This window comes from Hyla sarda, chromosome 2, assembly GCF_029499605.1.
Source record: "Hyla sarda isolate aHylSar1 chromosome 2, aHylSar1.hap1, whole genome shotgun sequence".
Lineage (NCBI taxonomy): Eukaryota > Metazoa > Chordata > Amphibia > Anura > Hylidae > Hyla > Hyla sarda.
In genome coordinates this window covers 1,369,311-1,382,200 of record NC_079190.1, presented here as the reverse complement: position 1 = coordinate 1,382,200, position 12,890 = coordinate 1,369,311, and the positions used below count along the sequence as shown (strand labels likewise).

Genomic DNA, 12,890 nt, shown 5'->3' with positions numbered 1-12,890 from the left:
TTTTTCACAAACCTTCACCAGACCAAACCTGGCTGTGGATAGTGTGTGTAAAAAGGCGCACATTCTGGCACAACGGGTTAAAAAGTCGCAGAGGAGGAACCAAAGTGAAAGTGAATAACATTTTTTTTATTTTTTTTTAAGTGTACTAGCACCATATTTATCACATGCTGCGCAACCAGGAAATAAATTTGGCCAACATACACATTACCACCACACAAATTAGAGGTGTAGAGAAATCGCTCACCTACACCAACTCCTAGACCATGAAAAAGGTATCTTTTCTTTTTGAATTTTGTCATATACAGTACAGACCAGTAGTTTGTCCACCTTCTCATTCAGAGTTTTCTTTATTTTCCTGACTATGAATATTGTAGATTCGCACTAAAGGCATCAAAACTCTGAATTATCACATGTGGGATTATAGACAGAACAATAAGTGTGAGAATCCGTCATATTCTCGGTTCTTCCTCTGATTCCCGCTTTGCACTCTTGGATTCTCCTGATGATCTGTAGTCACCTGAAATGGTCTCCACCAGTCCTGAAGGAGTTCCCATGATGCTTTGCACTTGTTGGCCCTTTCTGCCTTCACTCTGCGGTCCAGCTCACCCCAAACCATCTGGATTGGGTTCAGGTCCGGTGACTGTGGAGGCCAGGTCATCTGGCGGCGCAGCACCCCATCACTCTCCTTCTTGGTCTCATAGGGGGAGATTTATCAAAACCTGTCCAGAGGAAAAGTTGTCCAGTTGCCCATAGCAACCAATCAGATTTCTTCTTTCACTTTTAACAAGGCCTCTGCAAAATGAAAGAAGCGATCTGATTGGTTGCTATGGGCAACTTTTCCTTTGCTCAGGTTTTGATAAATCTCCCCCACAGTCCTTACACAGCCTGGAGGTGTTTGGGGTCATTGTCCTGTTGGTCCAACTAAACGCAAACCGGATGGAATAGCAGCCGCTGCCAGATGCTGTGGTAGACATACTGGGTCAGTATACCTTCAGAATAAATCCCCAACAGTGTCACCAACAAAGCCCCCCCACACACCATCACACCTCCTCCCCCACACCATCACACCTCCTCCTCCCCCACACCATCACACCTCCTCCTCCCCCACACCATCACACCTCCTCCTCCCCCACACCACCACACCTCCTCCCCCACACACCATCACACCTCCTCCCCCACACACCATCACACCTCCTCCTCCACACCATCACACCTCCTCCTCCACACCATCACACCTCCTCCTCCACACCACCACACCTCCTCCCCCACACCATCACACCTCCTCCTCCACACACCATCACACCTCCTCCTCCACACACCATCACACCTCCTCCTCCACACACCATCACACCTCCTCCCCCACACCATCACACCTCCTCGCCCACACACCATCACACCTCCTCCTCCCCCACACCATGACACCTCCTCCTCCACACCATCACACCTCCTCCTCCACACCACCACACCTCCTCCACACCATCACACCTCCTCCTCCACACCATCACACCTCCTCGCCCACACACCATCACACCTCCTCCTCCCCCGCACCATCACACCTCCTTCCCCACACCATGACACCTCCTCCTCCACATCAGCACACCTGTGAAGTGAAAACCATTTCAGGTGACTACCTCTTGAAGCTCAACAAGAGAATGCCAAGAGTGTGCAAAGCAGTAATCAAAGCAAAAGGTGACTAGAACCTAGAATATGACAGATTTTCAGTTGTTTCACACTTTTCTGTTATTTCTATAATTCCACATGTGTTACTTCATAGTTTTGATGCCTTCAGTGCGAATCTACAATTTTCATAGTTATGAAAATAAAGAAAACTCTGAATGAGAAGGTGTTTCAAAACTTTTGGTCTGTACTGTATAATAAGATTTCCCAAATTCTGAACATGAACTTCTCTCATGTGTGAATTTTCTCATGTTTAACAAGACTGGCTTTACATGTAAAGCATTTCCCACATTCTGAACACGAATATGGCTTCTCTCCTGTGTGAATTCTCTCATGTATTAAAAGACCTGATTTATCTGTAAAACTTTTCCCACATTCTGAACATGAATACGGCTTCTCTCCTGTGTGACTTCTTCTCCTGTGTATAACAAGTTCTAATTTAGTGCTAAAACATTTCTCACATTCTGGACATGAAAATGGCTTCTCTCCTGTGTGTGTTTTCTCATGTCTAACAAGATAGGCTTTACATCTAAAACCTTTTCCACATTCTGAACAGGAAAATGGCTTCTCTCCTGTGTGAATTCGCTCATGTGTAATAAGATTTGATTTATATGTAAAACATTTCACACATTCTGAACAGGAAAAAGGCTTCTCTCCTGTGTGAATTCTCTCATGTATAAGAAGATTCGATTTATTTGTAAAACATTTCCCACATTCTGAACATGCATACGACTTATCCCCTGTGTGAAATCTAATATGTCTAACAAAATATTTTTTACTTGTAAAACATTTTCCACATTCTGAACATGAAAATGGCTTCTCGCCTGAATGAATTCTTCTATGTATATCAAGATCTGGTTTGTTTCTAAAACATTTCCCACATTCTGAGCATGTATACGGCTTCTCTCCTGTATGACTCCTCTCGTGTCTAAGAAGATATGATTTATTTGTAAAACATTTTTCACATTCTGAACATGAAAATGGCTTCTCTCCTGTGTGAATTCTCTGATGTCTTACAAAATATTTTTTATCCGTAAAACATTTCCCACATTCAACACAACAATATGGCTTTTCTCCTGTATGAGTTCTTTCATGTCTGATAAGATCGGATTTATTAATAAAACTTTTCCCACATTCTGAACATGAATATGGCTTCTTCCCTGTGTGAGTTCTCTCATGTTTCAGAAGATTCAATTTACTTGAAAAACATTTCCCACATTCTGAACATGAATAGGGCTTTTCTCCTGTGTGAATTCTCATATGTATAGCAAAGTATGGTTTATCTGTAAAACATTTCCCACATTCTGAACATGAATACGGCTTCTCTTCTGCATGTCTTCTCTCATGTTTAGCAAGCTGTGATTTTCCTATATAACATTTCCCACATTCTTTACATGAATATGGCATCTCTCCAATGTGATTTGTCTCATGTTTAACAAGCTGTGATTTTTCTGAAAAACATTTTCCACATTTTGAACATGAATATGGCTTCTCTCCTCTGTGAATTCTCACATGTTTTATAAGATTTGATTTTATTGTAAAACTTCTCTCACATTCTGAACATGAAAAAGGCTGCTCTCCTTTGTGACTTTTCTCATGTGTAAGAAGCCGTTGTTTGGATGTAAAACATTTCCCACATTCAGGGCACGGATATGGCCTCTCTGCTGAGTGAATTTCCTGATGTTTAACAAGATCTGCTTTCTGAGCAAAACGTTTCCCACAATGTGAACATGAATATGGATTCTCTGCTATGTGCATTCTCTCATGTGACACAAGTTCTGATGTATCTGTAAAGCATTTCCCACACAGTGAACATGAATATGTCTTCTCCCCTGTGTGACTTCTTCTGTGAGTCATAAGATCAGAATTTTTTGTAAACTCTTTTTTACATTCACCACAATTAAACCTTTTCCCTTCTCTCTGATCTGTCCTTGTGGTAACAACCTGTGATGGGTCAGGAGAAGGTTTCCCATGATTAGGGGCATTATATGATAGATCTGTACTGTGAGGTCCTGGATGTACAGTAAGGGGAAGGAGATCCTCTCCTGGAGAGTGCTGCATGAAGTCTTGAATTTCAACTTTCAAACATTGTGTAAACATGACGTGTCCATCAGCATCATTATTAAGATGTTCTGTTTGGATTAAAAATTGATTTTGTAATTTTTTTTTTTTTTATGCACAAAAGTAGACAAATGTATAATATTCCTAAAACAGCTAAAGTCAGATGTGGATCCAGCAGGACAGAGAAGTAGACATCCAATTTATGTCACATGCATGTACTATCCTTTTGTGAATTTGGTTTAAAAAAATGCAGCCTTATAAAACATTGCACTGGCCCCGCCTACAACAGCTCCTCAGCACTGGCCCCACCTACATCAGCTCCTTAACACTGGCCCCACCTACATCAGCTCCTCAACACTGGCCCCGCCAACATCAGCTCCTCACCACTGGCCCCATCTACATCAGCTCCTCAGCACTGACCCTGCCTACATCAGCTCCTCCACAATGGCCCCGCCTACATCAGCTCCTCAGCACTGGCCCCGTCCACATCAGCTCCTCAGCACTGACCCTGCCTACATCAGCTCCTCAGCACTGGCCCCGTCCACATCAGCTCCGCAGCACTGGCTCCGCCCACATCAGCTCCTCAGCGCTGGCCCTGCCCACATCAGCTCCTCAGCACTGGCCCCACTCACATCAGCTCCTCAGCACTGGCCCCGCCCACAGCTCATCAGCACTGGCCCCACCTACATCAGCTTTTACATCAGTGTATTTAGTAACTAGTGTGGGCACTAGAGTCATCATCTATACATCTTCTTATATCTTGTGATGTATAGAGCCCAGGTGTATATATCCTGTACATGGAGTATACAGACCTCACCATGACCCCAGTGCCCCCTGTACCCACAGTAATGGACAATAAGTCTTCTTACCTTGTGATGTTGGGGGCCGGTGATCCCCCATCATGACTATGTCCTGGTACAGATCCTTGTGTCCTTCTATATACTCCCACTCCTCCATGGAGAAATAGACAGTGACGTCCTGACACCTTATAGGAACCTGACACACACAATGATACAGTCATCAGCAGAGCCCTCCCTTATTGTATAATGTCCCAGCATTCCCAGCAGTGTCACCTCTCCAGTCAGCAGCTCAGTCATCCTGGTGGTCAGTTCTAGGATCTTCTGCTCATGTATCAGTGAATGAGGTGGAGGATCCTCGGGGGTGGGGCTCTGGGTGGTGCCCGATCCTCCTGACACATGGGGGGTCACACACTCACCAGACCCCTTCTTCACTACTGTGTAATCCTGTGTATGGTGAGACACTGATCACTACAGACATTCTAAGAATCCGCCCCCTTTCCAGTCATTTCCGGGATTATTTCTAGGGATAAGACGTCATGTGACCTCTCACCTCTCCGGTTATCAGGTGGATTATTTCTAGGGTGAGGTGTAATATCCTGGCAGCCATGTGCTTTCTGGCCTTCTCCATCCTTGTTGGGTCTATATCTATAGGACATATACAGAGTGACTGAATACATTGTGTATATGTGATGATCACATGATGGGGGGTCTAGGGGACCCTCACCCCTGGTCTCCTCTACAATCAGGAAGGTCTCCTCTTACCTTGTGATGTGAGGGGCCGGTGATCCCCCATCATGACTATGTCCTGGTACAGATCCTTGTGTCCTTCTACATACTCCCACTCCTCCATGGAGAAATAGACAGTGACGTCCTGACACCTTATAGCAACCTGACACACACAAAAGGTACAAACTCAGAGGAATAAGGGCCACACATGGGATCTCTGACCCATCATGGCCTACACAGTACAATAAACACAACTGGTGATGGTGACGGCTCATGTTTTAGTAGGTTCTTTATAGGAGTTATGGTAGCACACAATTAGATGGAGAGGACACGATATCAGAGAAATCAAAGTAAATTCTATAGATAGTTTGTCCAATAGGGGCCTTGTAGGGAGAAAATAAGGGGAGGACCCAGCACTGACCTGAGGAACCCAGAAAATATGGAAAAGGGGGGGTGGGGTGGGGGAAGTAAATGATACTCTGAAAAAAGCGGTCAGAGAAGTAGGAGTAGAAACATAAGAGAACAGAGTCCACAGGAACAACAGCGCGAGACCGAGGAGTTGCTGGTGATCTACAGGGTCAGACGCGACACGTGATGGTTTTCATAAGAATCAATGTACAGTACTGTAGGTGAAGTTACATATAACAGTCATGTGATGGAGACTTCGGTAAAATCTGTACAGTGTAATGTCTGGAAACCATATTGTAAGGCTGCACCCTCCTCTGACTGCCTCTCTACTCCTATCCAAGAATGGTTCACAGTGTTAGAAATGCTTCTCCTCCTCTCCCAGTTCCAATGATGCAGCACAATACAGCAAGTAAATCTTGAAAAAGCCGGGTTGTAGCAAAAACCACACGGACATCGGCTGCTGTCCCTCCAAACCTCCTGTCACCGAGCACTACAATAGGACAAGTGCGGAGCCGCGTTATATGTAGCCACACCCAGCACCGCTCATGGGCGGTGCTAGGTGTGGCTCCATATAACGCAGCTCCGCACCTGTCCTATTGTGGCTCCATATAACGCGGCTCCGCTCCTGTCCTATTGTGGCTCCCTATAACGTGGCTCCGCACCTGTCCTATTGTGGCTCCATATAACGCGGCTCCACACCTGTCCTATTGTGGCTCCATATAACGCGGCTCCGCACCTGTCCTATTGTGGCTCCATATAATGCGGCTCCGCACCTGTCCTATTGTGGCTCCATATAACGCTGCTCCACACCTGTCCTATAGTGGCTCCATACCTGTCCTATTGTGGCTCCATATAACGCGGCTCCGCACCTGTCCTATTGTGGCTCCATATAACGCGGCTCCGCACCGGTCCTATTGTGGCTCCATATAACGCGGCTCCGCACTGGTCCTATTGTGGCTCCATATAACGCAGCTACCTGTCCTATTGTGGCTCCATATAACGCGGCTCTGCACCTGTCCTATTGTGGCTCCATATAACGCGGCTCCGCACCTGTCCTATTGTTACGCCGAGCGCTCCGGGTCCCCGCTCCTCCCCGGAGCGCTCGCAACATCCTCGCAATCGCAGCGCCCCGGTCAGACCTGCTGACCGGGTGCGCTGCGATACCTCTTCCAGCCGGGATGCGATTCGCGATGCGGGTGGCGCCCGCTCGCGATGCGCACCCCGGCTCCCGTACCTGACTCGCTCTCCGTCGGTCCTGTCCCGGCACGCGCGGCCCCGCTCCTTAGGGCGCGCGCGCGCCGGGTCTCTACGATTTAAAGGGCCACTGCGCCGCTGATTGGCGCAGTTGGTTTAATTAGTGTATTCACCTTTGCACTTCCCTATATAACCTCACTTCCCCTTCCCTTCCTTGCCGGATCTTGTTGCCATCGTGCCAGTGAAAGCGTTTCCCAGTGTGTTCCTAGCCTGTGTTCCAGACCTCCTGCCGTTGCCCCTGACTACGATCCTTGCTGCCTGCCCCGACCTTCTGCTACGTCCGACCTTGCTCTTGTCTACTCCCTTGTACCGCGCCTATCTTCAGCAGTCAGAGAGGTTGAGCCGTTGCTAGTGGATACGACCTGGTTGCTACCGCCGCTGCAAGACCATCCCGCTTTGCGGCGGGCTCTGGTGAAAACCAGTAGCAGCTTAGAACCGGTCCACTAGCACGGTCCACGCCAATCCCTCTCTGGCACAGAGGATCCACCTCCTGCCAGCCGAATCGTGACAGTAGATCCGGCCATGGATCCCGCTGAAGTTCCACTGCCAGTTGTCGCCGACCTCACCACGGTGGTCGCCCAGCAGTTGCAACAGATAGCGCAACAAGGCCACCAGCTGTCTCAACTGACCGTGATGCTACAGCAGCTATTACCGCAACTCCAGCAACAATCTCCTCCGCCAGCTCCTGCACCTCCTCCGCAGCGAGTGGCCGCTTCCGGCCTACGACTATCCTTGCCGGATAAATTTGATGGGGACTCTAAGTTTTGCCGTGGCTTTCTTTCTCAATGTTCCCTGCACTTGGAGATGATGTCGGACCAGTTTCCTACTGAAAGGTCTAAGGTGGCTTTCGTAGTCAGCCTTCTGTCCGGAAAAGCTCTGTCATGGGCCACACCGCTCTGGGACCGCAATGACCCCATCACTGCCTCTGTACACTCCTTCTTCACGGAGATTCGAAGTGTCTTTGAGGAACCTGCCCGAGCCTCTTCTGCTGAGACTGCCCTGCTGAACCTGGTCCAGGGTAATTCTTCCGTTGGCGAGTACGCCATCCAATTCCGTACTCTTGCTTCCAAATTATCTTGGAATAATGAGGCCCTCTGCGCGACCTTTAAAAAAGGCCTATCCAGCAACATTAAAGAAGTTCTGGCCGCACGAGAAATTCCTGCTAACCTGCATGAACTTATTCATCTAGCCACTCGCATTGACATGCGTTTTTCCGAAAGGCGTCAGGAGCTCCGCCAGGATATGGACTTTGTTCGTACGAGGCGTCCTTTCTCCCCGGCTCCTCTCTCCTCTGGTCCTCTGCAATCCGTTCCTGTGCCTCCCGCCGTGGAGGCTATGCAAGTTGACCGGTCTCGCTTGACACCTCAAGAGAGGACACGACGCCGCATGGAGAATCTGTGCCTGTACTGTGCCGGTACCGAACACTTCCTGAAGGATTGTCCTATCCGTCCCCCCCGCCTGGAAAGACGTACGCTGACTCCGCACAAAGGGGAGACAGTTCTTGATGTCTACTCTGCTTCTCCACGCCTTACTGTGCCTGTGCGGATATCTTCCTCCATCTTCTCCTTCTCTACTATGGCCTTCTTGGACTCCGGATCTGCAGGAAATTTTATTTTGGCCTCTCTCATCAACAGGTTCAACATCCCGGTGACCAGTCTTGCCAGACCCCTCTACATCAATTGTGTTAACAATCAAAGATTCAAGCAAGATACAGCTCACTCCTGCAATGCGCACACCTGTGTCTTGGACCCGCCGGCACCGCCCCGGCTTCCACAGTAAATCCAACACAAACGAATGTCCAGCACTTGGTATGCGAATAAAATAATCTTCGTTTATTGAAGTTGCACAGGACAAACAGGTACAAGTGGTCTTTCTGACGCGTTTCGCGCTTAGATGCGCTTAGTCATAGAATAAAGACTTCACATTAAAGACACATTAAAATAGTATTTGTGAGCAATCACGTGACTGATAGTAATCAGATATGTTGGAAAATGTGGTCCGGATTTTCTCTGGTACTTTTTCCGGGTTTTATTCACATTATGGTCCATCACTAATTAATACATACTATATTTTTAAGTAAAAGACACACCGGGAAGATATATAAAATAGAGATACATGTATTGAGATCTTTGTCCTCATATTGTTATCAATGTGTTATTGTGCTAGAGAACTGTTTTATAATATAAATCCCTTCCAATAAAGAGTTTTATATTTATTCATCAAAGAGGGGGTAAATAAATTATATTTATACTATAAACCCAATAAGTAATAATTTTAATAAACAGTGATTAAATCCAATCTTCGATTCAATCCATCTGGATGTATCGTTTTAAGACAAAACATCCAGAAAGTTTCCCTGTTTAGCAAGTGTTTTCTAAGATCTCCCCCTCTTGGATGTTTTTTAACCCTCTCTATGCCTTTGACGGTCAGGGTGTCAGTGTTACCTCCATGAGATTCACTAAAATGTTTGGTTAGGGCAGATACCCCTACCTTCATGCCCTTGGTATCTGAAATATGTCTGCGGACACGGACTTTTAATTGATTACTGGTAGATCCCACATATTGCAGTCTGCATTGTGTGCAGGCTGCAAGATATACTACATATTCCGTACTACAATTTATGTAGCTTAATATTGGATATGATATATTAGTAGTATAAGATGTAAAATGGTCTGTTTTTTCCATATAATAACATGTTATACATCTGCCGTGTCCACAGCCCACATTTCCTTTATATTTCAGCCAATTTGTATTGCCCTGTTCAGACTTGGGTTTACTGCTAAATAAGCTGGGTGAAAGCACTGACCCCAATGTTTGGCCTCTTCTAGGGATTACATTAATACCACCCGTGATGACTTCTCTCAATACTGTATCTACTTCAAGAACCGGTAGATATTTAGTTACAATTTGTTTGATAGTAGAAAACTGTGCACTATATGCAGTTACGAACGAGGGTTTTTTCTTTTTTACAGAGTTTTTGTTCTCATTCTCATTTTTATTTTTACTTATTACCAGAGTGTTCCTATCTCTATCATGTGCTCGTTTGTTAGCTATGTCTAGATTATTTTTTGTATAGCCCCTTTCACTCATTCTTTGGTTAAGTTGTTTCATTTCATCTAGAAAAATGGTATTGGACGTACAATTTCTTTTAGTACGGCACAGTTCTCCATATGGGATGTTCCGTACCACATGTTTCGGGTGACATGATGTAGCCATTAATACAGAATTAGTCGCAGTATCTTTGCGGTACGGTCTGAACATGACCCTATCATTATCCACATATAAGGTTACATCTAGAAAATTTATTTTTTCTTTATTCAATTGTACAGTGAACTGTAGATTTAGATCATTATTGTTAATATAATGAACAAATTGTTCAAACTGACTGTCTGTACCCTTCCATACCATGAGTAGGTCGTCTATATAACGCCCCACCCATTGTATGCACTCATGAAAAGGATTATTTTCTGTAAAAATATAATTGATTTCCCAAAATATCATATACAAATTTGCCAACGATGGCGAGTACTTAGCCCCCATCGGAGCTCCCCTGGCCTGAAGGAAAAACTTCTCATCAAACATAAAAAAATTGTGATTTAATAAAAAATCTACTGCCAATACGAGAAATTCCTTCAGGACAGGGGAGTATGTGCTAAATTGATCTAAACAAAAAATGAGTGCATCCAATCCTTTATCCCATGGTATGGAAGGGTACAGAGCGACTACATCACATGTCACCCAAGTGTAACTTTTGTCCCATTGCATATTTTCTAGCATCATGATTGTGTGCCCCGTGTCTTTTATATACGTTGGGGTGATTTTTGTTAAGGATTGGAGGTGAAAATCCACCCACTCGTCCAACCTTTCCACAAGGGACCCTATACCCGCCACAATAAGTCTTAAAGGTGGGGGGAAGAGTCCCTTGTGGACCTTGGGCAATGAGTGAAACACAGGGACTGTCGGATTTTCTACATACAGGAATTTTTCCAATTTCTCAGTTAAGACACCCATCTCCACCCCCTCTTTCAGTATCTTTTTTAATTTACATTTTATCCATTGTGTCGGATTTTCCTTTAATTTTCTATAGATGCTCACATTTTCCAACATTTCGAGGTTCAATTTAGCATAGAGATCAGCATCGAGAACTATGATATTGCCCCCCTTATCAGCATTGCGTACAACTATATAATTGTTATCAGTGAGTCGTTTAAGCGCTATCTTTTCTGCCTTATTTAGATTGCCCATACCATTTTTCTCGATGCTAGATCCGTACAAATCTACCAGATCCCTTTCCACCAACTCCTGATATCTATCCAGGGCTTCAGAACGGGAAGCCACAGGATAGAAATCAGGGTTGGTGGTATGGAACTTACGTCCTTCAATTTTGTCTGACGTGCTAAGAGACTCTCCCTCCAACAACCTAAGACTAAGCAAATTTTTCTGATCTGTGAAATTTACACACATATTTATATCTGCAACATGATTGCTCTCATCATCATTTAAGCTCTCCTCTATGCTGTTGGAAAAAAGTGTCTCCGCAACGTCAGTTCTCTTGCGAATTTATTGACATCTAATATAGTTTTAAACAAATTAAATCTATGGGTTGGAACGAAATTCAAACCCTTACTGAGAAGGGATATTTGACTTTCTGTTAATATGCAAGCTGATAAGTTTAGCACGGGAATGTCCTGCGTGTTACAAGTGAGCGCAAGGGGTATCTTTCTTCCCCTCTTATGTTTGCGCCCCGCTCGTCTCGCGCCCCGTTTGGGTGAACCTTGGGTTTTGCTCCCATTGACTCAGGATCTCTTTGAGTCATGGAGATAGAGTCCACAGAAGATGCACTTGACAGTCCATGGTGAAAGTCATCTTGGGACGTGTCTACATCAGAAAAACTGACACGTCTTGCGGCATTATTCTTGTTTTTATTGTTGCGTTTTTTATGTTTCTTTGACTTTCTTAAAATGGAACGAGGGTTATGTCCATTGTTATTATCTTTATCCATGAACCATGAAAACACCTGATCCTTTTTGTAATCATTTGTATCTCGACTGAATTTATTTCTTTTTATGTCCATAATGTCCTTCTCCACAGTATCCAATTTGTTTAATATTTTATTCTCCACATCTTTGAAATCCTTGCGATCTTGGAATGTGGACACTAAACTCTTAGTTTCCTCCACTTCTTTTTGCAATGCACACAGTTCATTTTCTTCCTCCTCTATTATATAAGAAATCAATTTTTTTGAACACTCCAATAGGGCATTGTCCCATTTATTTTCAAATTGAGGGGAATATATTTTAACCGGCCTTTTCTTCAGGCGTAATCCTCTCGGCACTATATCCTCGGTGAGGTAGGTGGATAAAGCCTTATGATCCCACCATACTTTTAATTCTTTTATCATGGACATTTCCAACTTTCTCATTAAAAACAACATGTCCGTTGGAGCAGGTGTACTATCCCCTTTATCATAGCGAACAAACACTGACCTTGCTTTATCGTCCCAATCGGGCTCCATTCTCAGTATGGTTTGTTCGGGTGTTCCACCTGTTGCTCCATATGTTCCTGTGTCCTGGTGTCGTATAGCGGCACTTGCTTCCATCTCTGGAGCTGCTGGAGGAGCAAGTGCCGCTATATAGATCAATTTAGCACATACTCCCCTGTCCTGAAGGAATTTCTCGTATTGGCAGTAGATTTTTTATTAAATCACAATTTTTTTATGTTTGATGAGAAGTTTTTCCTTCAGGCCAGGGGAGCTCCGATGGGGGCTAAGTACTCGCCATCGTTGGCAAATTTGTATATGATATTTTGGGAAATCAATTATATTTTTACAGAAAATAATCCTTTTCATGAGTGCATACAATGGGTGGGGCGTTATATAGACGACCTACTCATGGTATGGAAGGGTACAGACAGTCAGTTTGAACAATTTGTTCATTATATTAACAATAATGATCTAAATCTACA

At 44.7% G+C, this 12,890-nt stretch overlaps 1 protein-coding gene and 1 long non-coding RNA gene across 7 annotated transcripts in view; one reads left to right on the top strand and one right to left on the bottom strand.

The window, feature by feature from the left end:
• The first annotated feature begins 396 nt into the window (after positions 1–396).
• LOC130358166 (uncharacterized) overlaps positions 397–12,890 on the top strand; it is a 50,459-nt gene continuing 37,965 nt past the window's right edge. Inside the window, exon 1 of the long non-coding RNA XR_008889419.1 lies at positions 397–979. This is a non-coding gene — a long non-coding RNA (uncharacterized LOC130358166). The remainder of the gene's footprint in view (positions 980–12,890) is intronic.
• The window catches only part of LOC130358154 (zinc finger protein 260-like), an 80,192-nt gene continuing 68,823 nt past the window's right edge, over positions 1,522–12,890 (bottom strand). For 3 of the 6 annotated variants that reach the window (XM_056560995.1, XM_056560994.1, XM_056560996.1), the window contains exons 5-9: positions 5,301–5,427; positions 5,089–5,183; positions 4,812–4,982; positions 4,608–4,734; positions 1,533–3,809 (exon numbers count right to left, since the gene is read on the bottom strand). In XM_056560995.1, the coding sequence (XP_056416970.1) occupies positions 1,909–3,809; positions 4,608–4,734; positions 4,812–4,982; positions 5,089–5,183; positions 5,301–5,427 (2,421 nt within the window). In that variant the 3' untranslated portion in view covers positions 1,533–1,908. Of the gene's footprint in view, positions 3,810–4,607; positions 4,735–4,811; positions 4,983–5,088; positions 5,184–5,300; positions 5,428–12,890 lie in introns of all 6 variants that reach the window. The other 3 variants (XM_056560999.1, XM_056560998.1, XM_056561000.1) reach the window with 3 other exon arrangements.